Consider the following 25,260-nt stretch of genomic DNA (forward strand, 5'->3'; position numbering starts at 1 on the left):
TTAAGATGGCAGAAATCAGAGTCTGTAAACAATATATGGAGATAAGTGTAAATTAACCCAAAACTTGTACAGTCTCACAGCACTCTACTCCTCCAAATCAAATTCCCCAACCTTAACCCAGCACAACCTTCCTTGCCCTCACTACACCATCTGTTGTGCATAGCACAGATAATCCTCTCTAACCACCCCTTCTGCCCCCAGTCTTTTGCTTTATCCTACCTGGCATTCAACTCCAACAGGTATTCTCTGGGAAGCCAGAGTCCATGCCAGTTTAGGAATCAGGTAGTATACCTGGACATCCTTACTCTCCCTCCCCTAGTCTATGTACGGTCCTCCAATCCCATTCCAAGCTCTGGAGCAGAATACTCGTTGTGGCCTCGCCACTCTGGTCTCATTCTCCGGGGACTAAGAAGATCCTGGTGCAACACTTTACTCTCCTGCATGTAGAACCCCTATCGCCTCATTCCGCTAGTCCATCGCCATTCTTAAATGTCAGCTCCCGGTACCTAGGGACACATTTTATCCAGAAGACCCAGTGACCACACCTACCTGGACCTCAGAAAATTACTACTGCGTGAGACAGCTACAACACTTTCCTAAGAATCAGAGAGACCAGCAGAATGCAAAGGGAAGAAAAGCACCCATTCAACAAAGAAAACACAATATATCAGCATCTAGAACTACAATCGTCACAAACCCAGATGTCTGAAATGCCATTCTCGAAACACAATAACTGCCACGACAATATTTCTCCAGTGTTGTCCAGAAATTTACTATAGAAGGCCCTGATTAAGCCGGGCGGTGGTGGCGCACGCCTTTAATCCCAGCACTCGGGAGGCAGAGGCAGGCGGATCTCTGTGAGTTCAAGGCCAGCCTGGTCTACAAGAGCTAGTTCCAGGACAGGCTCTAAAAAAGCTTCAGAGAAACCCTGTCTCGAAAAACCAAAAAAAAAAAAAAAAAAAAAAGAAGGCCATGATTATTGCAACACAGGTGAAGCATGAGGCAAACCAATAACTATACATTAAACACAAGGAAACCCAAGTCCACAAAAGTATCAGTACTTTAGCTTAAATCATATATAGACCTCACATACCAAAAGGGGAGAAGTCAATAGTGCTAATAGGCAAATAATCCATACACAGAGTGAGCAGAGAAATGCTGGCGATAAAATAAATTATAAACCAAATGAACTTCACAGATGTTTATAGACCATTTCACCCAAAATATGAAAGAATGTATTTTCTAAGCTTCTTGATGAACCTTCCCCCATAATTTACCATGTACTCAGACACAAAGTCAGTCTCAAGAGAAAATTGCACCAACATGAGGCATTCTACCAGCCTGCCATGGATTAAAGCTGCATATGATCAAGAATAGAAACCTTACAAGCTTGTTGAAATGGAGCAGCTCTCCTTTGAGTTAAAAATTGGTGAAATCTGACATGGGGAAGGAAATTAAAGACTTTACAGAATTGAATGCAAAGGAATACACAACATGGCCAAAGTTACAACACAAAATGAGGGCTGTTCTAACAGGTAACTTCATAGTACTAAGTGTGTACATTTAAAACCTTGGAGAGATTAAAACTAGCAACAAAGCAGCTCTCTGGAAAGATCTAGAACAAAAAGAAGACATCATACCCTAAAAGACTAGATGAAAAAAAAATAATCAGACTTAGGACTGAAATCAATATAATAGAAACAAGCAAACAAACAAAACACAAAGAATGAAACAAAGACTTGGTTCTGTGCAAAAATTGCTAAGATTCACAAACTCTTATCCAAATTAACTCAATGGAGGAAATATAATATCCTAGTTAACAAAATTAGAAATGAAAAGGGCAACATAACATCAGACACTGAGAGAATACAGAGAATCATAAAAATATATTTTAAAAACTTGTGGAAAATCTAAAAGAAATGGATAATTCCTTCAAAACAGACCACTTGCCAAAATTAAATCCAAACTAAACTAGTTTTATGATTCCAACAGACCTATAACTTCAATGAAATAGAAGTTGTAATTAAAAATCTTCCAACCAAATAAAGTCCAGGACCAGATGGTTTTAGAACAGAATTCAAGAAAAGTTTCAAAGAAATGTTAATGCCAATACCTCTGAAATTATTCCACAAAACAGAAACAGAAGGAGCAGAGCACAAGTCTTTCAACAAGTGTCTGGTTATTCTAAAGCCCAAGCCATATAAGGAACCCACAAAAATGAGAATTACACATTTTTCTTATGAAAATAGATTAAAAATATTCTCAGTGAAACTCTAGCAAACCAAAATTAAGCTTAAGCACCCAATGAAAAAATTATCAGTAATGATCAAACAGGCTTTATCCTTGAGATGCAGAGAGCCTTTAACATATGTAAACTATACCTGCAGACTGTATATAAAAATAAACAAAATCCATGTATTCGTCTCATTAAATGCAAAATAAATCTTTTACAAAATTGTTGGTAAATGATACAGAGATTAAGAATACAAAGTGCATGCTTCCACATAATAAAGGTAGTTTAGAGCAAGCCCAGTTAGCATCAACTTAAAAGGAGAGATGCTCAAACAATTGCACTAAAATCAGGAACAAATCAAGGTTTCACTTCCCATCTACCTATTCATAATAGTACTTGATGTAGTAGCTAGAGCAATAAGGCAACTGAAGGAGATAAAAGGAGATTGAAACAGGAAAAGAAGAAATCAAATCATATTTATCCATAGATGAGATGCTTTACATAAGTTACTCTAAAAACTTCTGAAAGACTGCTAGAGCTTGTAGACACCTTGTTATTCTTAGCAGGAGAAACCAAAATTTCTTTGAGTTTTCATATTGCACCCTTTCAAAGGTCTAGGAACAATAAAAATAAGTGACAGCTCATGATGGTGACAATGTGGAGTAAGAGAAACACTCCTCTATCACTGCTGGGAGTGGAAACTCATACAGCAATTATGGAAATCAGTGAGGCAGTTCCTCAGGAAAATGGGAATCAATATCCCTCAAGAAACAACAATACCACACTTGGGCATATAAGGAAAGAATGCTTCATCTGACCACATTCATTTGCTCAATTACATAAATTGCTGCTCTATTCATAATAGCCACATATTTGAAACAATATACATATCATGTTCCTTAAAAAATAGATAAAGAAAATATGGCACATATATGTAATGAAGTTTTATTCAGTATAAAAAACAAAGAAAATAATGAAATTTGGAGGTAAATTGATTGCATAAGAAAAAAAATCAAGTCTTGAGTGAGATAACCCAGATCTAGAAAGCTAAATGTGTTCTATATTCACTTATGTGTTATGAGATATTTGTACACTGTGTGAAGATCTATTTGCTGTGATTGGTGTAGTGAAAAGATGAACGTCCAATAGCTAGGTCAGAGGAATAGGTGGGATTGCCAAAGAGAGAAAGGAAGAGAAAAAGAATCTAGAAACATAGGAGACACAGAGAGGATAAAGGATGTAAAAGATGGAAGGGAGGTAAAGCTACGTAATAAACTGTAGCGTAATATAAGAGCTAGTTAGGAACAAGCCTAAGCTACAAGCCAAACTTTTCTAATTAATAAAACGTCTTGGTGTTGCTTTTTGTGAACTGGAGACCCAATTGAAAGTCCAATTACTCTTCTATGTGGATATTAGCTATAAAGTAAAAGACAAGAAAGCTACAAGGCCGTAGAAGCACAGAGATGAGTTAAGGATTAAGGCACTGGGTAGTGGAGAGCAGATAGTTCCTCCTAGTGAAGTGGTATAGAACACACAGTTATGGATGGATTGAAGGTGGTAGGAGTTTAGATTGAGAGGATCAAGTGTGGAGAAAGAGGGAAGATGTTTACAAAAGAGGGAATATGAGAGAAAATATCTAAAAATTAAACACTATTTGAAAGGTGGTATGGAAAGCTAATACAGTAGAAGCTTTCTCACAGATGTACATCTTTGAAGGCAATATAAATGTAATCATGTAATAATGGGAGAGACAGTGCCACAGCTGTCCATCTCCCGTTACCTAGTGAAGCTTCTAAATTATAGCATGCTCTTCACATACTGATGCTAAGATCCAACTGCTAAAGGCAACACCTTACAACTCAATGAACATAGAGAAGTTGGTCATGTGCCTACATAACACCTTCACACTCCATGCTAACCTCTTTGGTACAGGAAGTTATTGTGCACATTACCAAAGAGAAAACATAAACACCAACACAGTCACAGATTCTCTGATCTTCACTGCTGTCCTACCTGTAAAATATGCTAGTTTGGTGGTGGCACAAATTATGTGGGATTCAACAACCAATATTTTCTTTGACTGAAGGCCTATTCCATGAGATAGAACCCATATGTTAGACTGGCTTGGCTTCATAATAAACATAAAGATAACCTAGAAAGCTTTGGTCATACTAAGATCTACTGTTCTAAAACATTGTAGCAATAAAATGATTACAAGTAATATTCTGCTTTATTCATAGATCAGTCAACATCTCGCTTAGCCTTTATCATGGAAGCTTCCTCCTAGAGCAGATGATAACAATATAGAAGCCCCCAGCTGGACATTATACAGAAAGTAAGAGGCCTTGAAACATTCAGTCCTAAAGGGAGCATCTCAATTAAATCCTTCCCCTCATGGCTCAGAGAAGTTTGTGGAGGAGGAAAAAATAAGAAAGTAACAGCCAAAAGGTATGTGGGATATTAAGGAAATAAGGCATTCTAAATCAACAAGAATATCACACATATGAATGCATAGATTAAGGAAGGATACATGGATTTGCATTGTGTATACCAGAGAAGGTCCTTGAGTTGATAGGAAATGTGGACATATGCCCCCATCTCTAAATAAGAAGCATTATCAAGTTGGCAACTACTTGCATTTGAAATTTTAGTTATCTCCAAAGGAGTGTCTCTGGGTAAACAATCTATTCCTAATTGAAGGTTTCATGCCCAGAAAGAGATGGATGACAGAAAATTATCTCAAATACATCTTGGAGGGTTCTTGTTTTATAATGGCATGTCAGGGCTCTTCCCTGCTCTTTATTTCTATTTTCATTTTATTCTTTCTTTTGTCCTAACATCTTTTTGCATATATATTATGGCCACAATTTATTGTTTTTGTGGGATTCCTGAATGCAGGAATGATTGGATCTCTGCTTTATGTACCTTCTCTTGGTGTTTGTTTTTCTGTTTGATTTGGATATTTGTTTGTTTTTTGTCTACTTCTTATGTGTCTATTTTCTTGTTTTTATTATATTATATTTTATTATTATTCCATAGAAGCCTATTATCTAATGACAGAAAGAAAAGGGGTGGATCCAGAAGGGATGGGTGGTAAGAGGGAGCCAGGAGGAGTTGAGGTGTAAAAAATGATAATCATATTATATTATGTAAGAAAAAATATTTTCAATAAAAAGAAACAAAACCTCACCACATATAAATCGAGAGGCCTTGAAAACTGACAGTTGATTCCTATAAACACAATAACATTTCTTATAAAAATAATAGAATTATTCATGTCAGTATAATATATAATAATAAAGATGATAAAACAGGCATTATTAATTTTTATGTGCCCTTGAAATACATACATTTGATTAAGATTAAAACACTTCCCAAAAGTCATTGTGAAAGAGGAGAATCTGGAGGTTGTATGCCAACTGCCTCTCATTAAATTTTTCAAGAAAAGAAAATTTATCTAGAAGTAACCTTGGGAGAGGGTTGAATGGGAGGGGAGAGGCAGGGAGAGGAGCAGAGAAATATGTAGACCTCAAAAAAATCAATAACAATAAAAAAGTAAAATTCTCTAAATTATGAGGAAAAGGAAGCTGGCTTAATAAAAGTGACGTACTTTGGATTTGCTGCCTATGATGCACATTCAAGACTGAAGAATATGGTGGTGAGATTTCCTCCATAAGGAATATATGGCTTCATTGTTAATTTTGAAAGAGATTATAAACTGGATGGTGGTGGTGAATGCCTTTAATTCCAGCACTCAGAAGGCAGAGGCAGGTGGATCTCTGTGAATTTGAGGCCAGCCTGGCATACAAAGCTGGTTCTAGGACAGGTTCCAAAGATACAGAGAAACCCTGTCTCAAAAAACAAAAACAGCAAAAAAAAGAAAAGAAAGGAAAGAGAAAGAGAATATAAACCCTGTGGTGCATTGTTTGGAGAGACTCTAGTAACTATTTTTTTTCATTTCATTTTGTTTATATGCCAATTATTACTATTATTGTTTGATTATTGTACTTGTGATTGAATCTTCAACCTTATGCATGTTAAGCAAGAGCTCTATCACACAGCTATACATATATTACTTTTCTAATGTTCAGTTTTATTTAGACAGTTAGAAAGCAACTCACTGTGTAGCACACGTAGAGTTTGAAACCCTGCCAGCTGTCCTGTAGAACTGCTGGAGTGAAGGACATGCACTACTTGACCTACACTTTCGTTCATATTCTGTAGCAATGAACCTCATTTCAGCAAGACAGACATTTAAAGGAAACTAATCAAAACCAGTAATAACTACTGATATAAAGCAGAATAATTTCCACAAGGATATAAATCAGGTGGCTAATAAATCTATAAAAGCATAAACGATATTATTATCAAAAATAACAATCTAGACCTTGATTAGGCAGAAGATGAGAAACAATGCAAAACCATTAGTTTTCTGTTTTAGGCTTAGAAAATTGTCCTGATTTTGTACTTCTGGAGTGAAGGAAATAGAGGATGTAAGAAATAATTATTTATTTTCTATTGCTCATATAATTATCCTTACTCTTTACAGTTACAATATTTATTCTATTTATTTTTGACAAAATTAAATACTCTATCCTCTATACTATCTTCATGAGTCTAAGGTTTCATACCTAACTTATCTTTTATCATAACTAAGGAAAACTATAATTAAAGCTGTTTTGTCTCCAACTCCATCACCTACGCTCTACAAAGAAACACAATAAACTCTTAGTTTCTCTGGAGTGACCTTTAATACTTCCACCACCATTCTCTAGGTGGAAACATGCATTGATATGTTGTTGGGACCTTAGAAGTGCAGGCACTGCTTATATCTTCCCCTGGGAAGGAAGTTTACCAACAAATTTTATAGGGAACTTTCTGGTTAATTTATTTGAAGATAGGAGTTATCAGGTTCTTTTAATAACAAAAGTTATACGTATCCATCTTATTTTGAAAATTGGTCAATTTAAACAAAAGGAACTAACAATTTTATACATACTTACACAAGAACATTTATTTCAGCTTCATAATCTTCATTGATATAATAAAGTCAACATTTAAATGACTATGTATTTCGTTTGAGCTCTGTCTTTTTTAGAATATTATGTATTTTCTTTATAAAAATGCTGCCTCTCTGGTTATATTAATCACAAAGAAACAAAGAAACCACAAACATTGTAGAGCAGTATTATTTACAAAAGCAACCTCAAAGGAAATGAGAAACAAAAACACAACAGTGTAAAGAAAAATAAAAAAGGAAAGAATTGAAAAAAAATGAAAGAGATTAATAGGTGAATTTTTGTAAATGTAAAATCTATATGTAAATATTTATAACATTAAAACGACCCTAAGCACTATATACAACTTCTTCCAGGAAACCTCTTAAAACAGTAATGAAAATTTGAAGATTAATACTTTCATCACTAAGTACGTCGTATGTAGTAATGTTTTTTAATTATAATGGAAAACTTTGGGTTAAAGTCATATAACGGCGTAATTGCCAGACTTTTGCTATCAATCTGTCTCATCACCAGCATGTGTCCCAATTACTAAAGCTTTTGAAACTGAACAATGTCATCTCTTGTCTTTAGTTCTTCACTGAGGCATCAAGACACTTCAAATCATAAAAATTAATGACTCTAAATATTTAAGAAAAACAGTCATCTTTAATGAAAATATTCCATTTAAAATTATAGGTCATCCCACAAAACCAGCTGGCATCATCAAAATTTTAAGCACTCACCATTTACTTAAGTTAAAAGCTATTTCAAAATTTAAATGTATAAATAAATTTAAAATTCTGTTAAGATTTATGAAAATATAGTTTTTGAGGCCACAGTCTATAAACACACAATGTACTTTATTCAACCCATCGAAACTTTTAAAAACGCCTAAACCTGATTTAGACCAATTACTTTATCTGTAGTAAAGCTATAAAGTTATTTCCTTGAGAGGGTTATTGCAGTGATATTATGAGGTCATATTCAAGCTTATCAAAGTACATAACCTTGTTACTGTCAGTTCTTGCTCTTGAAGAATGCTGCCATACATGAATCGAAATGAGTCAGTTTCATGCCCATTTTTTTAAGTTTTATTCTACTTTTATTATATGGCAGCCACAATTTTTCCTCCCTCCACTCCTCCCAGTGCCCCTCCACCTCCCTGCTGAACATGGCAAAACATAGAATAGATTTTGCTGTTGGAATGGGGACAGGTGGGCATGGGAACAGAAAAGATCATTTGGGTTCCAGGGATGAAGAGAGAGTCTGCTAGGAAAGACGACTGGAATTAGGGGATGTTTGGGGGCAATTTGGAATCTAGTACACTGAAAACTCCCTGCAATTTGCAAGAGTGACTAGCAAAGACTCCTTATAATGGGGAATGTGGAGCTTGAACCAGTTATCTTTTATAACCTAGGAAAGTTTCCCACAAGGGGACTGGAACTACAATCCAGCCACAAAGTCTTCGGCCTACAATCTGTCCTGCCTGGAAGATGTCCTGGGATAATGGTGGCACAGAAATTATGGGAGTGGCCAACAATTACTGATCTAACTTGATGCCTATGCCACAAAGGAAGCTCATTCCTGACACTGCTTGGATGACCAGGAACCAGAGGCTGGATTGTCCAAAGCCAAAGACAACCAAACAGGACTTGGAAAAAGAATTCAACGAAATGTTTACTAATGATATTCTGCTATTCTCGTGGAAAAGGTCTGGAAGATTTGTAGGAGTCAAGAACATCAACACTGCCCAAAGAATGAACTAATCAGAGCTCATAAAGGATCACAGAGACTGAAGGGACACTCACAGACCATGGATCTCTACATATACATTTGGTTGTGTAGCTGGTTGTTCTTGTTGGACTCATAACAGTGGCAGTTGGGCTTGTTTCTGACTATTTTTCCTGTACTTGGGACCTATTCCCTCCTAGTTGGTTGCCTCCTCCAGTCTTGATATGTAGGTTTGTACCTAGTCTTATTAATGCCTGATCTCTAAAATGAGATATTATGAGTTCTAGAATTCTGCAAACATTTCATTTAAAAGAATCACAAAACTACAAGGAACATTTTAAAATATAGCCAGCATTGGAAATGTGGTAGATTTTGTCATTTGGTTTGAGTTGTGCACACGGTGTGTGCCCATGTTATGATTTTATGTATCTGCTGGGACAATGGGAGATCATTAATTTAACTTGACATTTTTTGGTATTGCCCATGTTATCCACACTGATTAGCATCTGCAGCATCTGCTTCTAAAAATCCTTCAAGTTCACCTGGGACATAATATTCGATAATTGAAAACAGCACGGAGTCAGTGAAGTTAGCCTCATGTCTCTATTCTGCAGCAAATTAATGAGTCATCATGTTCATTCATTCATTCATCTTCCATTCATATACACACAAATGATGGCATGATCACATTTTCTGAGAATGGCTTCATTTTTGAACAAAGTAGAGTTCTTATCATTGTAATGCTTACATCTTAGTACTTTAATGTGAAATATGAGTAACAGTTCTTACCTCTTGCAATTTTAATGCAATCTAATGAGTTAATTTAGGCACAAAGACTGGGATATCCAAGGAACTAGATAAATATTCATAATCCTTTGATGATTCTTTAGTCTTCTAAAATGAAGGTGAAAATATATCCCTAAAGTTATGCACTATTAGTAGAAACTAATATGGTTATTAGATAGAACTTTTTAATTTTATTACTTTCTTTGTTTGTTTTTGCTTCTTTTCTGGTTTATATTCATGGAGATAGTAGCAATTCAAAAACAAAAATAAGGTGTTTAAGGCCACTGAGAAAGGTGAACATGAAAGATTTATTTTTTTCAGATGGCATTTCCAGTGTGGCATCTTGAATCATTGTTTCGGTAAGTGCACTACTTTGTTGGTGCCATGGATACTTATTGTAGGTATTATTGATTTTGACAAACTAAACATACATTTATCTTCTAAAGACTCTGGTGGCAATGTAGTCAATGTTTTTGTAATCAGTGTTCTGTGGTACACTTGAAAAATTTAAATTAACCATCTCTGAAAAATATACAAACTTAATTTGTCTTTTGTTGATTGTAAACATTTACCCTCTTCTTGCATTTAAGGTAGATGCTTTCCATTCTGCATCAAAACTGAGCATCCATATTATAGGTTAAAGCTGAATTCTAAAATTGTAGAGAGCTAACCCAAGCAAATGTATTTTATTTTTTATTCATAGATAGTCTCTGCTTCTAGTATATAGTCCACTGTTAAATTCTTTGATTCCATTCCTCACATTTTTATTGTTCCCTACTTGATTTCTTTATCTCAGGACCAAGAGATGTTGCCTGGACATTTCTACCTCACAAACTTTGCACATGTTTACACACTTGATTTGAAGAAACAATTTGGTTTGAGATGATGTTTTCTTCAAAGTAAAGTATCACAAATTTTCTTTTGGGTAACTAAGTCAAATTATGTATATAAAAATGCCATTGGATTTTTTAAAGTTAAAAATAATATATTGCTAGAAGTTTTGTTCCCATTCATTAGCATAGTATTGGTGGTAGATTCTCCAGTAGCGCCTATGTTCTGTGAAGCCACAGATTCTTGATCCCAATAACCACGTCTAGTATAGGTTCTTTTGTGATAATAGGCCTGGGATCTAAAGAAACTGATATTGCATATGTGCTCCCATTGCATCAATGGGCATAACGTGCCAGGCAGTAGTTAACGTAGCTCTCAAGTTTCAGAGGTCGATAAGATTGTTGACTAATTTTCTATTCTGGCAACTTTCAGAGCACATTCACTGTTGAAGCTAGCCAGTGAGGATGGAGCTTCCAGGCCAATACCAGTTTGGTTACTTTGTGTTCTGAGAGCAAAATAAATGATGTCTTCAGTTGCAGTGTGTTATAAAGTTCTGTAGCAATAGTCAAGAGCAATGACTATAGCCTATAGTATTTGGGTGTCAATCATCAACCACTCCAATAGTGGTAATCCACTACTAGAAATGGATTTTTCATATCTTTTCCTAATGTATGTAGTAGTGGCATTGCTGTCCCATTGTAGGGTGACTCCATTACACCCACAGAGTAGTGCATATTTCCATCCTTCAGTCCTGACGAGAGATGCTTCCTCTTACAGTAAATAGTGGTTAACACAACCACAGGTTGATGCAGAAAATAACATTTCACTTGGACGTATAATCTCATAATTGTTGTGACAGAATAACCAAGATCTGACCAAAAGCACATCAGAAAAAAATCCAGCATGCAAAACTGGAGATCAAGAAGTACCACCCCACATGAGGAGCGTGTGGAAATTGATAGTTCATAGAAAAATACTTTTTTCTTTTTTCTCTTTTGTTGTTGTTGTTTTTGCTTTCTTACTTGGTTATATTTTTTTGGTATAGTTGCTTTGTTTTTTTCCTTTTAAAAAGTGTGGCTCTTGTCTGGTAGACCACGCTCCAGTGGATGGTCTCATATTCAGGCTGTAGGCAACAAAACATTGCTAAGACAATATTTTGCTCTTTACAAACTGACAGCAATACTCCATTACTGGAGACAACACACACACACACACACACACACAAACACACACACACCTCATTGAACATGGAGAGGTTGAGCTGGTATGTACTTAGGATTTCACCTCTATTTTCTAGTGTCTTTGTTACAGGAAGGTACTCTACAGGCTACTACAAGAGAAACATAAACACTATCCCAGTCACAGACCCTTTTGATGAGGGGTATCCTTCTGTATGCTGCAAATATGTTTTGCTTTTATTGGTTGATGAATAAAGCTGATTTTGCCTATTTAAGGGCAGAATAATAGCTACGTAGGAAAGCCACACTGAATACAAGGAAAATGAAGGGTTGAGGGAGAAGCCAGCAGCTGCTGGAAGAGTAAGATGCCAGAGCATTACCAGTAAGCCAGAAGGCACATGGCAGTATACAGATAATTAGAAATGGGTTAATTTATTTGTAGATCTAGTCAGTAAGATTATTGAGCCATGGAATAAATAGTTTGAAATTAATATTAAACCTCAGAGTGGTTATTTGGGAACTGGCAGTCAGGAGAGAAATCTCTAATTACATCGGACCTAACAATGTGGGACTTGAGACGTAAGTCTCAAGAAAGTTTTAAAAATGAAGAAGGGGTTACAGAAGAGTGTGGCAGATTCCCAGTGCAGGATACAAAGGCATCCCTAAAACACACAGTGTATTGCATGGCAGATTAATTTTCTACTCATACAGACACAAAAGATGTATGGGCAGCATGCTACAAGCTGCTTGGTGCTGGTATGGATCTACTTACCGTGTCCCATAGGTGGGATGAAGAGCATGGCTTCAAGAAATGGCAATGAGTGAACCTCCACCATGTTGGAAAATAGAATGGGTGGAGACAACAGTCAAAACAATCGCTTTGGCCCTGGAAATACCCACCTAGCATTTTAAAAATGAGCCTGGTCAGCCGGGCGGCGGTGGCGCACGCCTTTAATCCCAGCACTCGGGAGGCAGAGGCAGGCGGATCTCTGTGAGTTCGAGACCAGCCTGGTCTACAAGAGCTAGTTCCAGGACAGGCTCCAAAGCTACAGAGAAACCCTGTCTCGAAAAACCAAAAAAAAAAAAAAAAAAAAAAAAAAAAAAAAAAAAATGCGCCTGGTCAGAAAATGATTACAGATACACAATAAAGACAGATTCAGACAAAAAGTCCTCTAAATGGGTCATAATGTGTTTGATAGATATGCAAAGGCTTGGAAGAGAGAGAATAAATAATAGACAAAGTCATAAGTTAAAAGAATAATTTAAAGATAATAAACTGAGGTTCTTATAAAGGAAATAGAATAATAAAAATTATAATCTATGTAAAGATGGAACTACAGAGTCTGGATTATATATACTATTGTGTTTTCTTTGAATTTTTGACTGTTTATGAGCTAACTGCACAGAAACATTAATTGTGTGTCTCTGATTCTTATGACATCTCTTGGATTCTTTTTCTTTAGTGGGTTTTTCTTGCCCAGCTTCACTATGATGCTTTTTGTTTTATCTTTTTATATATTGTTTGTAGAGCTTTGTTGTTGTCTCTTAGAACTCTGTTCATTTCAAGTCTGCTCTGTTTCAATGAGAAACAGAAAGTGAGTAGAAAAGCTTAGGAGGAGTGGTGGGGAAGAATTCAGAGGAGTAGAGAGAGAAGAAACTGATATCAGTATATATTGTAAGAGAAAATAATACATTTTAATAAAAAGGGGTATAATAATAATAATTATTATTTTTATTTAAAAATTTCCATCTCCTCCCCCTTCTCTCCCCTCCCCTCCACCCATACCCCCTCTCCCTCCCTATCCAGGCCAAGGAGCCATCAGGGTTCCCTACTCTATGTTAAGTCCAAGGTCCTCCCAACTCTCCCCAGGTCCAGGAAGGTGATCAACCAAGCTGACAAGGCTCTTACAGAGCCCGTCCATGCAGAAGAATCAAAGCCCAGTGCCATTGTCCTTGTTAGAGTAAATCTGAAAAGGCTTTAGTAGATGTTCCTTTAGAACGAGCATACTACTCAACAAGAACAGCATCATTGAATGCATATTAATTTAGTAAATGAGGTTGCTAATGATACCTTCAGAGAAATACTGGAAACTATTCTCAGAATTTAAGTAATTTAGAAATCTAAAGGTTTTCCCTGTAGAGAATATCATGTTCAATCTGACTGTTTTGAAAATATTTTACTTTATATATTATTTACATAAGAAATTAATTTGGTCAGCCTAATTGAACGAATATTTATGATGCTGTGGCCCAGTGTTTGCTGATGGCAATACAAGGCCAGTAAGTTGTATTTCTTTTGTCTGATTATATAGTACTTGTTATAAAGCATATGTCAAAAATAACAAGTGGTCTATTGTGAAAATAGATTTAAGGTAGACACTAAAAAATGTGACATGATTGAACTTGGTCCAAAAACAAGAGTAGGTAAAATAATGGGCTAAAATTAAACACAACCATATAATGTATCCAAATACATATTGATGAGTTAAGATAATAACATATAATTTGGTTAAATCAGGTGTTTGAGGAGAAAATAAAGGGAAAAAATAAGGAAGATCAGCATTGGTAATGAGTCTGATAGATTAGGAGAAACAAGATAGAGTCAAGAAGAAGAAAGATAAGGTCAATTTTCAGGTACAACTTCTTGAACTGATTTCAGATATGTCCTGCCTATGGATAGTTATTTATACATCAATTCTTTGTATTTTTGTTTGTTTTGTTTTGTTTTATTTTTTGTTTTTTCAAGACAGGGTTTCTCTGTAGCTTTGGAGCCTGTCCTGGTACTAGCTCTTTTAGACCAGGCTGGACTCAAACTCATAGAGATCTGCCTGCCTCTGCCTCCTGAGTGCTGGGATTAAAGGTGTGTGCTACCACTGCCCAGCTATTCATCAATTCTTATATAATTTTTAGGTTCTGTCACTGAATTATTATCTTATTGAAATAGAGAGTGCTTCTTTGTTTTTAAATTCAACGACATATTCAAATGTTTACATAAAAGAAGATCCGTGGAAGAACTTGTAAGCACTATTATTGAAAGCACGGAAAGGAGGTTAAAATAACACTGAGTTGGATTTCTTTACAATGTACTCTACCCTTGATCAGCAGTAAAGAAGGGAACTGGGAACTGTAGACATGTCTGTAGAATCCCATGCACCTACAACCTCAACCGGCATGTCAATAACTTTCTAGTTGAAGCATCACCATTAATGATTAATACAGTTCCTGTGGTTTGAGCAACTATAGATTTTATGACAAATCTTTCACCGGGTTGAAGAAATGATGAAAAATTACAGGAGTGCAAGGACACTTACTTCACTTTTCTGTTAAAAGAGGAAAGACAAATCAAGTAAATAGTTCCAGTAGAGCCTAACTTGGTTTTGCAGCTGTAAATTTGTTTTATTTAATCAGAAAAATGTGCATTTTAATTGGAGCAGGAATGCATTTTAAACCGCAGCCAACTGAACCTCTTTTATTCAACTGACATCCATACAGATTTCCAGACCTTTTCAAATTAATATAGTACTAAATTTAGTCACAAGTAAAAAACACAGAATGAATGTGTCCTGTCTCCCAGACAACATCACACGTTCATTTCATATGTCCAGATACAAAGGAATGACAGTGCTTAAAATGGGAAACTGATTGAAATTATATTTTTGCAAGTAAGAAAAAGAATTCACATCCATTGTTAATTGGTAAGATGGTGAATAATTATTTTGCTACAATAGTAACAATGAACTCAAACGGTGTAACATTCTGTCAGTCTCATTCACATGTACCTTCCTAGATTCAGATTTATTTTCATTTATTTTTCGGATAGAATTTCTCCTTTGTATATATATTTTATTGTGTGTTTATGTTGAATTTAAAACAAACAATATGAGTGAAAAAATAATTTTGAACTGCATTTGTCTATCATAAATGAAACTAGAAGAGGCCTGACATTCAGAAACAGCCGATTCTTATTCGTGTCAACCCTAACGATGAGATGGCAGTAGTGATTTAAAAACAAAGTAATGTCACTGATGTACTTTAAAGTGACTCTCAACACTAACATGATATATTAGAACTTATGGATTACCATATATATGTTCAGATATTTTAAGTATTAATTCATTTACAAATATATTTAAGTATTTAATAATAGCTGTTATTTGAAACAAATTATTAAAAGGGCATCAATTCACAGTCTTTTCTGTGAAAGTCAGGTAGTCCAGTATAATGAAGCATAGGATGAGGGTTTAGGTATAAAAAATAGACAAATTTTAAAGGAAAGCTCATTTTATTTAAAGATATGTAATATGTCAGCATCTACCATGAAAGAGAAAATGATTTTTTAAAACACATTTTTCATGGAATTGTAGAAACAATATCTCACTTTACTTTGCAGCTGCAATTAAGCTTGGATTTAAATGTATTCTCTGACTCTATTAGATAGCATATTTTCTACAGACCATCCATCCTTACCTTTGTAGTTAACCTTGAAGCCAACAGATCCAACGCTTTCGTCCGTTTGAAGATGCAGCCACATTTGACTTCTCATGCTCACTATTAGGTCTGGCACAAAGCTGCCAGTTAGCCTGAGAAAGAGATGGACAAAAGATGGAGAGACAGATTACTAAAGTGCCCTCTGCATGCAAATTATGAGAAAGGTACCCATTACTGCTTTCTATATTGGAAAAAAGCAAAACTTCAAGCTTACAGGGCTGTGCGTGATGTAACATAAGAGATAAACTACCCAGTTTAGTGATCAAGCTTTATAATTTAAAAATACCATTTCATGTGTTTAACTAGGTTAGATCTTTCATATCCCTGAGGCAAGATTACTAGAGCATCAGAGAGTTTTATGCTTCCTTTTGAACTAAAAAGGGAAAGTAGATCTATGATCTTTAAGCATTTTTATTCCTAATAAAAAAATCTATACCATTTTAATCTTCAAGTTCCAGAGAATTTTGTTGCAGATGTTTTGAGAACTATTGAAGTGTTTTGTAAACAACAAATCCCCAAGTGATATACCTTAACTCTGTAATACTCATATTGAATCCATGATGCTTTATATAATTACTCTCATATTAGGTGTAGTGGATAGTTTTATGTCAACTTGACACAAGCTAAAATCATCTGCAAGAGGAAACCTCAATTAAGAAAATGCCTTCAAAAGATCAGGTTGTAGGCAGGACTATGAGACATTTTTCTAATTAGGGAATGAAGGGGGATGGTCCAACCCATTGCAGTGGTGCCAACCCTAGGGTGGTGGTCCTGGGTTCTACAAGAGAGCAGGGTGAGCAAGTCATGAGGAGCAAGTGAGAAAGCATCACCCTTTCATTGCGTTTGTAATGGCTGCTGCCTCCAGGTCCCTACCCTGTTTGAGTTCCTGCCCTGATTTCCTTTGATGATGAACTATGATATGGAAGAGTAGAGGCAAACATTTCCTCCAAAATTGCTTTTGGTCATGGCTCATCATAGAAATAGTAATCCTAACTAAGACAATGTATGCCTGTTTACACATGTTCTCTTGCTAATGGTGTCATTTAAAGGAACAGACTCCTTACCTGATGTAACATAATTGCCTCTACACATGAATGATGCGCATTCAGTAATGTGCTGTTTTTGAATTATTGAAAAAAAATTACTTCGTTTTCCCTCTCACATTAAAAATGTATCATATAATTGAACAGAAGCCAAGGGTCAAGGAAGGATGAAATCAAATGAGTAAATCAGACTTAGGGAGATGGGAGAAGACTCCATCAAGAATGCAAACTAGGGAAAGTAGTCTTACTATAGAGTAAATACTTCTGCTTATTAATTTTCAATTTTATACTAAAAAGATATTTTTTTCAAAAGAGAAATAATAAAATTGCCTACTAAATGCTAAAACCACAAACATGGCTACAACATTAGCTCAGGAAAGAAAATACAGTTTCTTTTCACAAAAGGAGTAGAAAAAAAAAACAGGAGAGAACCAGCCTCGGAGAAGACTATAAACATATCTCCTGCCAGATCTGTTAACTAATGAAGGCAAGGTTAGCATGTGAGACCCCAGATCCTGAATTTCTTGTAATCCCCTGATCTGAGTGCCGACAGCTGCTCTGAGCACCAGACCTTCAGGAGTTCCTGATGGCAGGAGAGTGGTTTCTGGTGGGTTTGGCTGGGGTGTGGCTATCTCTATATAATCTGCCCCTGAACACAATAAAGGGAGCATTCTTGGGAATTCAAGGATGACCCGTGTTGCTGTCTCTCTGTCTGTGTGTGTCTGTGTATTTTAACCTTCAGCCCCTTGCCCGAAGCTCGGTAACTGGGTAATAGCGCATCGAAAGCAGACACGGGGGCGTGGTGCGCGGCAATGGATGATCACTTGCTTGAAGAGTCTGGAAATGACAGTGAGTAGTCCTGCTCTAGAGATGACTATCAAAACCACAAAGATGGAAGTTTAAATACTACGTCTTAAGTATAGCAGCATCAACAGTGCCCCTCCTGAGACAGTTTTTGAAATTAATCATGGAGGAAGTCAGTAAAATATTTTAATAAAGTTGTGAGTTACATATCCTTAGGAGGAACAATGAGATAGGGAAAGTCTTGTGATACATTAGATTGTATTACCTTTCTGCCTGTAAAAGAATTATAAATTTTATGATATTAAATCTTTATCTGTCTTGACACTGCTTACTTGATGTGTGTGTATATATACATAGGCACATACATCTAAATGTATACTATCTTAACCTTTAAAGTTTACAGACTTTCATTAAAATATTTGAATGCTGTACAAATAATAAAAATACATTGCTATATTATATTTTTCCCAATTCACATTTAGCAAATTATTTGTTTGTCTGTCCCTCAATTTGTCTATCACCCTTAACAATACTCTCTTCTCACAGGAAATATTATTGAAGTAGCCTTTGTCTTGTGGATTTTCAGTGTGGTATGATAGAATTTTGGTGAGATACTGGCTATGGTGTCTTGAAGTAAGTTGGGAAATGAGTAAATATTTACAAGAATGAGCATTCAAACATAGATTCAGAACAGAAAGTAAATTGACTAATTCTGAAATCTGTGTATGAGCCTAAGTATATACAATGCTTTTAGTTTTACTATATCCAGAATGCCAACCTTCTATGTTATGGTGGATATTCAGATTGTTTTATTTATAGCATTGCTTTGTGTGTTTGCCAGTTCTGAACTGTACATATAGCCAGAGCCTATAAAATGGTATGTTGCCAGTTCACAAAGGATACCCATGAAGGGTCAATTGCACCCTTGCTCCTTACTCTCTGACTGACCTTGTAGTTCTTGATCTCTGGTTCACCCCCAATTAAGGGTACTAACAACTCAAACTAGTGAAACCTACACTTGAGATGAAAACACAGATATCAAGCTCCCATGTGTCAGTCACATTAGATTTAGAAAATGGTAAATTATAAATCTCAGGTTTCTCTAGATAATACAAGGATTTTTGAAGATTACTAACTTGTATAAGGTTACATGCCAGGAATGTCTTTTGTTCCTTCAGCCACCTGTATGATATAGGAACAACAAAGAGAAAAACATATTTCTTCCAGTTCCTATGCTGCTCTAAGCCAGACACAGGACTCCATGATTTCATTTCCAGCTTGTCATAGAAAAGGTAGAATTGTATTTTTGTCTGGATCAGGACAAGCTATCTATGTGACATAATTCCATCTGCTCCTTTAGTTTCCTTTGGTGAAGTCAGCTTAGCAGATTTCCTATTGTGCACATCACATTCTGGTTTAATACATACTTAATAAGAAAACTGCTTCATTTTTCCTTTATATTATGGGGAAGATTCACTGTACTTGTGTGTGATTTCATTTTTAATTGTATTTTCTCATCATTTGATCTCTCTTAAAACTTATCATCGCATACACCTTCAATAGATAATTCTTCTCAAAGGACTTGATTTAAGTTCCAGTTGTCCCAGCAGTTTGAACAATTTTGTCTCCAACTTCCATGCATGACACTAAAGAATGTTTGGGGGCTGAATCAAGATTCTTAGATCATTCATAAAAAGCTCTCAAATGGTTCTTCAAACAATTTTAATGCGTGCTTTTGAATTCACTGTTTGTGACTAAATGAACCTCAATCTACATTTATTTATAAGCAGAGTGACCTCAGTGTGCGCCCATGCTGTGCTTGAAACCTCCTGGTTAGTCTCTTTATGTAGAATAAAAGCATAAAAGCTCTACATAAATGCACTCAGAAATCTTCATTATGTTCTGAAATAGAAACTGAAATAAAGGCAGGATATATCAAATATCTATTAGGCTCAATGCCTGATCTTTATATACACTCAAAACATTTTGGTTATATCCATTAGGGAACAACAGCCTTTCTACATCCTAGCAATTTTCTTTGTGTCATGTAAACATGTAACTATTGCTTTTTTATGAAAATGCACGCAATATTTTATCTTCCAATGCTATGAAAAGTAAGGCATCTGTTCACTCTGAAGCACCTACATTCACTAGAGATAGTGGCTGCTGGTAAAGTATTTTTTAAAATTCTTGGAACAGCATTTGACAATTACATTTAAGACAGGATCAAGATCCTGAAAGAAAAATATATCATTGGCACAGTAATACAAGAAGAAGACTATAACTGTGGATTTGAAATCATTGTTGCCCATGGGCATCAGAAGTTCTAATTCACTTGCTATTTCAAAGTGTGATGATTATCATCATTAAATTTGGTGGAGAAAATTTTGACATATGCATTGTGCTCTTCACCTATGGATTTTTATACTTGTGAGTTTATTTAAATACTATTTTCATATTTTGTTCCAATTTCTTCTTTTTGCGTGTTGTCTTTTGTTTCTAATATAGAAAGAAAACAAGTATTTTTGAAAAAAAATAAAAATGAAAGTGGCAACTAAAACATATTAACACATTATCTGTGTGTAAAAATAAACACATACACAAGTAAGCTCTAGGAATTTAGAACGAAAGTATTGTTTTCCATTGAACTCAACAGTTGTTTTACAGTAGATGGACATAAAAAGAAAAGAGAATGAAGCTCTAGAGAGCGGTTATTTTATAAAGTTAATATTCATGGTTAGAATCAAACTTGCATAGAACTTATTTTTATATTTTAAGCTCAAATATTCAGAGAACTGAAAGCATATATTTGTCATGCTAGAAGGGACTTGGATGACATTATATTAATGAAGTCTTGTCCACAAAAGGTAATTTCTGCAGTGAGCTTCTTTCTTTCTTTCTTTCTTTCTTTCTTTCTTTCTTTCTTTCTTTCTTTCTTTCTTTCTTTCTTTCTTCATTTTGTTCTTTCTCTTTCTTTCCTTCCTTCCTTCCTTCCTTCCTTCCTTCCTTCCTTCCTTCCTTCCTTCCTTCCTTCTTTGTCCTTCCTTTCTTCTGTTCCTCACTCTCTCTCTCTGTTCCTCCTCCTCCTTCTTCTTTTTTCTTTTTTTTCTGATGTTGTGTTGATGTTAAATGATTAGAACTTGGTCAATTCATGAATTCTCAAAATTGGGTGTGTATATGTGCATGTGTGTAGGTGCTTGTATATTTGCATTTGTATACATGTTAATGGACTTGGAGGTTTGTAAGGTTAGGGGTTCATATATATATGCATTTCTCATATGCTTTTGTGTGTATGTTTTTAATGTGATTTATACCTTGGTTTGTGAGTGTGCATGTGTATATGCACATGTATATCAATAAGAGTTTATATATATGCACTTATGTGCCCTATACACTTGTGTAAGAGAATGTTCAAATACATTCATATGTGCATGATATTTGTATGTGGACTTGTGGATTTGTTTGTATGTGCATTTATATATTGAATTATGACTGTCAATATTGTGAATATACCAATATATTTGTATATATATATATATGCACATATATATTTATACAAAGTTATGCTTCTTTATTCTACAATGTTCCATCAATAGTTGCAGATGATTTAGCAAAATCCCAGTAATAGGTATGAAGATTGCCTCTTTCAAATTATTGATCAGGGGATTTTAAAAGACTCAAAAATAATATAGAATATGTTACTTTCCCTTGTTTGCATCACAGAGGTTGTATACCTTTCGCTATTACTAAAGACACTGTAACAAGAATTGGAGGACTGGACCTGGATATGTCTTGAAAGCATCCTCTCCGACAACCAGCATTCATGGTACAAGAAAGTAGGAAGTGTACCTGCTGCCAAAGTAGGGAAGCAATCTGATGTCATAAATCAGAGCTACAGCCACAATGGAAGACACCCAATATGGCAAAGGTGCAACAGTGCTGGCACTGATATTTTGGTCGTGGTCAAGAGTTGCTTAACTGGATTTAGTGTCCACCCAACAGACTGGAAAATGCCCAGTAATGGAAATCTAGCCAACTTCTTGTGGCTCAAGAGGTCATAGATCTTACAGGAGAACCTCCACACACCACTTTTCTAAACCAGCATAATTTCTAGCTGCACTCTAAGTCCTTATTCTTATAAACACAGATAACTATAGCTCTCATCCCTCATCACAGACATTTATTATCATAGAAGATCAAGACCATTACAGAAAACTACAGTGAAACAAAATACCCAGAATAACAAGCCATGAGTGCACAGCCCCAGTAGATATAACAATAACATAACTCCTGTACCTAAGACTCAGGGAACATCATGAAAGAGGGGAAAGGAAGATTTTAAGAGTCAAAAAGAGGACCAGGAAGTCTTCTGTGAATTGGTGTCTTCTAGAAATAGTGGGAAACGTGCACCCATGATACCCTAACAGTATGGCTGTCTAAACTCTATCTAACCAATAACAATATTAATGAACATGTTATCATGGAAGGGGTAAATCTCATGGGCCCCCATCCCTAGACAAAAAACTACAGGCAATTATGGAATGCTGAGAGTGTAAGATAAAGACTTCCCCAGAGGAAACTCCCTTAATTAGTTACCTAATTCTTAATGGTTTGCCCTGAAATCATACTCAGAAAAGCATCATTCAACAGAATCAGTATGTTGTCTTTACATTTTCATACATTTATACATATATGCAAAAATTAAGAAAAAAGAGGGCAGGGATTTGAGAGGAAGCATTATATAAGAAAGAAGTTACTGGCATGGAGGGAGAGAGAAAAAATTATGTAAAGATTTTTAACTGAAAATTAAAATAAAATCAGTGAATTATCTAATCAAAGAGATTTGGTGTTGAAGCAGTCTTTTAAATGTAAACTCTGTCAGCCAATTATCCAGCTTCTGTTAAATGACTTGGTTGTGATCACTGCTAAAGTTATATTTCTGTCCATTTTAATGGAGAAAAGAAATGATATATTATCAGAAATATAATTTGTTTTCAAGAAGAAAATTTACTGATGGTAGACAGAAAAAAGAACAAAATATTTTTATATAAATATTTTAAATATCAATGTTATTTCTCAGGATAAGGAAAACACAGGACGAGCTGAAGCCCTCGCACTGTACAAACCACGGACAATAGAAACAGGATTGTCAAAGAGAAAAGTTATAAACATTTATTTCACCCTTCTATGAGTGTTGAATGAAAATCTGTGGTTTAGTGGCATAACTTGTTCCAGAAGATTCCTCACTAAGAATATAAGAGCACATCCCACAGTTTTCTTTTTTCCCACTACACAATCTTACATCAGTCAGCTGTCTTATCCTCACTTTATTTATAATTAGTTGTGAGTCTCTTCCATTTACTTCATCACCGATACCATGGTTGCCCCTTATCTATTCTACTTCTTAATCGCATTCACTGAGTGCAAGATATTTAACAACACCCCCAGGCATGGCATCCAATAGAGAGAAAAACAGGGTATTAACTTCACTTGATAAAGTCTTTCCCTCCCATTCCTGACATCACTTCCTCCTTTGAAGTTCAAAATGCTACCAGGAACTCAAGCCCTCTGAATCAACTATCACAGAGACTTAAACAGCAATCACAGTGCCAAAGAGTTCCAAACCAGGCCCTCTGTATATGTATTATAGATTTCAGCCTAGTATTTTTTATGGAACCCCTGAGTGTTTGTGAAGTAGTGGGTTTCTAATTCATGTGCCTGGTCTTGGGACTCTTTCCTTCTTTTGGGAGGTTATTTTGTCCAGGTTTAATGTGTTTTTTATTATTTATCTTACATTTAATTTGATCATGTTTATTTGTTGTCTACTGAAGCGTGTTCAGTTCTAGTGAGAGGCAGAAAGGAAATGTATCCTGGGTAAGGGATATGAACTGGGAGTAGAGGGAGGGGAAATTGTAATCAATATATTGTATGAGGAAACAATCAGTTTTCAATAAAAGGGGAACAAAGAAAAATAATGCTGCATGTGTCTTGTGTATCATTCCAAAGGTACTCTGTACTGTTTGTGGTATAGGGTAGCATGAGTATTGAGAGACACATTGACAGCAAAAGTTCTCAGATAATAATTCACTGTAACAAGCATGAAACGCTGAGTACTTACACCTGAAGCACAGTTCTTGGGTCTCCAACTTCACCCCCATCACCAATAGTCAAGGTGTCGTAGCCAATCTCCAGATCAAATTCCTCAAAATTTATTTGGATAACCTATGGACAAATAAAAACAAACATTCTAAATCTATTGAACTATATAATAGAAACCAATGAGAAGCAATGGCAGAAGATTCTAATACGACATTGTCTATGAACACCACACCGAGGAAGTAGATATTACTATATCACCACTCCATTTTTGCTTCCTGTCTTTTAACCTGTATTAAATTTTCAATGAAATGGCATGATTTCTGTTTATAGAACACTCTTTTGGATTTAAGCATAATTAATGCAAATCCACTTTGGAAAGGCTTTATAAAAAGTTCATGTGGGAGAGAGTGGTTTCCCAGGCACCTCCACGTATTTTTTATAAACTTGACAGAGGAAAAAAGTATACTATTTTCTTAACCAGTAAAGCCTAAAAATGATAGGGTCAAATTTGAATGCCAATGAACAGATTTAAAGTTACAGGTTTATTTTTATGTTTACTTAACTAGCGGAATCTCTCAAACGTAGTAAAATGTGCTCTTAAAACTGGAGAAGTATGATTTCGAATATAGCAGACAATTTGGAATTGGTTTGTACAAAAACATTTTTGAACACTCATTTTATCCTCATTTTAAAATAAAAATACAGTTACATTGAAATTATTCAACAATACCATTGAAAGACAAAGAATTCTGTTCGGAAAGAGTTGCATAATTGAGGTCCTAAATATAGCCGTGCCTTCAGCCAATAGTAATGTATCATGGGATATTAAGACCCCTGCATAGGGGAGCAATTGTTAGAGCTCTCTAACATTTTTAGAGAAAAGTAAAGAAAATATATCTTTAGCAATAGTCACAACTATTTGTTATTTTTAAGTGTAAAAGTATAAAAATTAAAATCTGTCTTGGGTATTTTTAGCTCTATATCAAATCATTCATTGTTTATGATTTTCAGTTTTAAACATTGTTTTGTGTTGACATTTACTAAAGCTAGCTTTTCAAATTCAAAAC

At 35.3% G+C, this 25,260-nt stretch overlaps 1 protein-coding gene across 3 annotated transcripts in view; it reads right to left on the reverse strand.

The window, feature by feature from the left end:
• Positions 1-25,260, reverse strand: part of Csmd3 (CUB and Sushi multiple domains 3) — a 976,820-nt gene that overhangs the window by 482,834 nt on the left and 468,726 nt on the right. For all 3 annotated transcript variants that reach the window (XM_038342099.2, XM_038342098.2, XM_042055667.1), the window contains 2 exons: positions 24,213-24,316; positions 16,227-16,339 (listed from right to left, as the gene is read on the reverse strand). In XM_038342099.2, coding sequence (XP_038198027.1) covers positions 16,227-16,339; positions 24,213-24,316 — 217 coding nt within the window. The remainder of the gene's footprint in view (positions 1-16,226; positions 16,340-24,212; positions 24,317-25,260) is intronic.

Source organism: Arvicola amphibius, chromosome 9, assembly GCF_903992535.2.
Source record: "Arvicola amphibius chromosome 9, mArvAmp1.2, whole genome shotgun sequence".
In the NCBI taxonomy this organism is placed as follows: Eukaryota; Metazoa; Chordata; class Mammalia; order Rodentia; family Cricetidae; genus Arvicola; species Arvicola amphibius.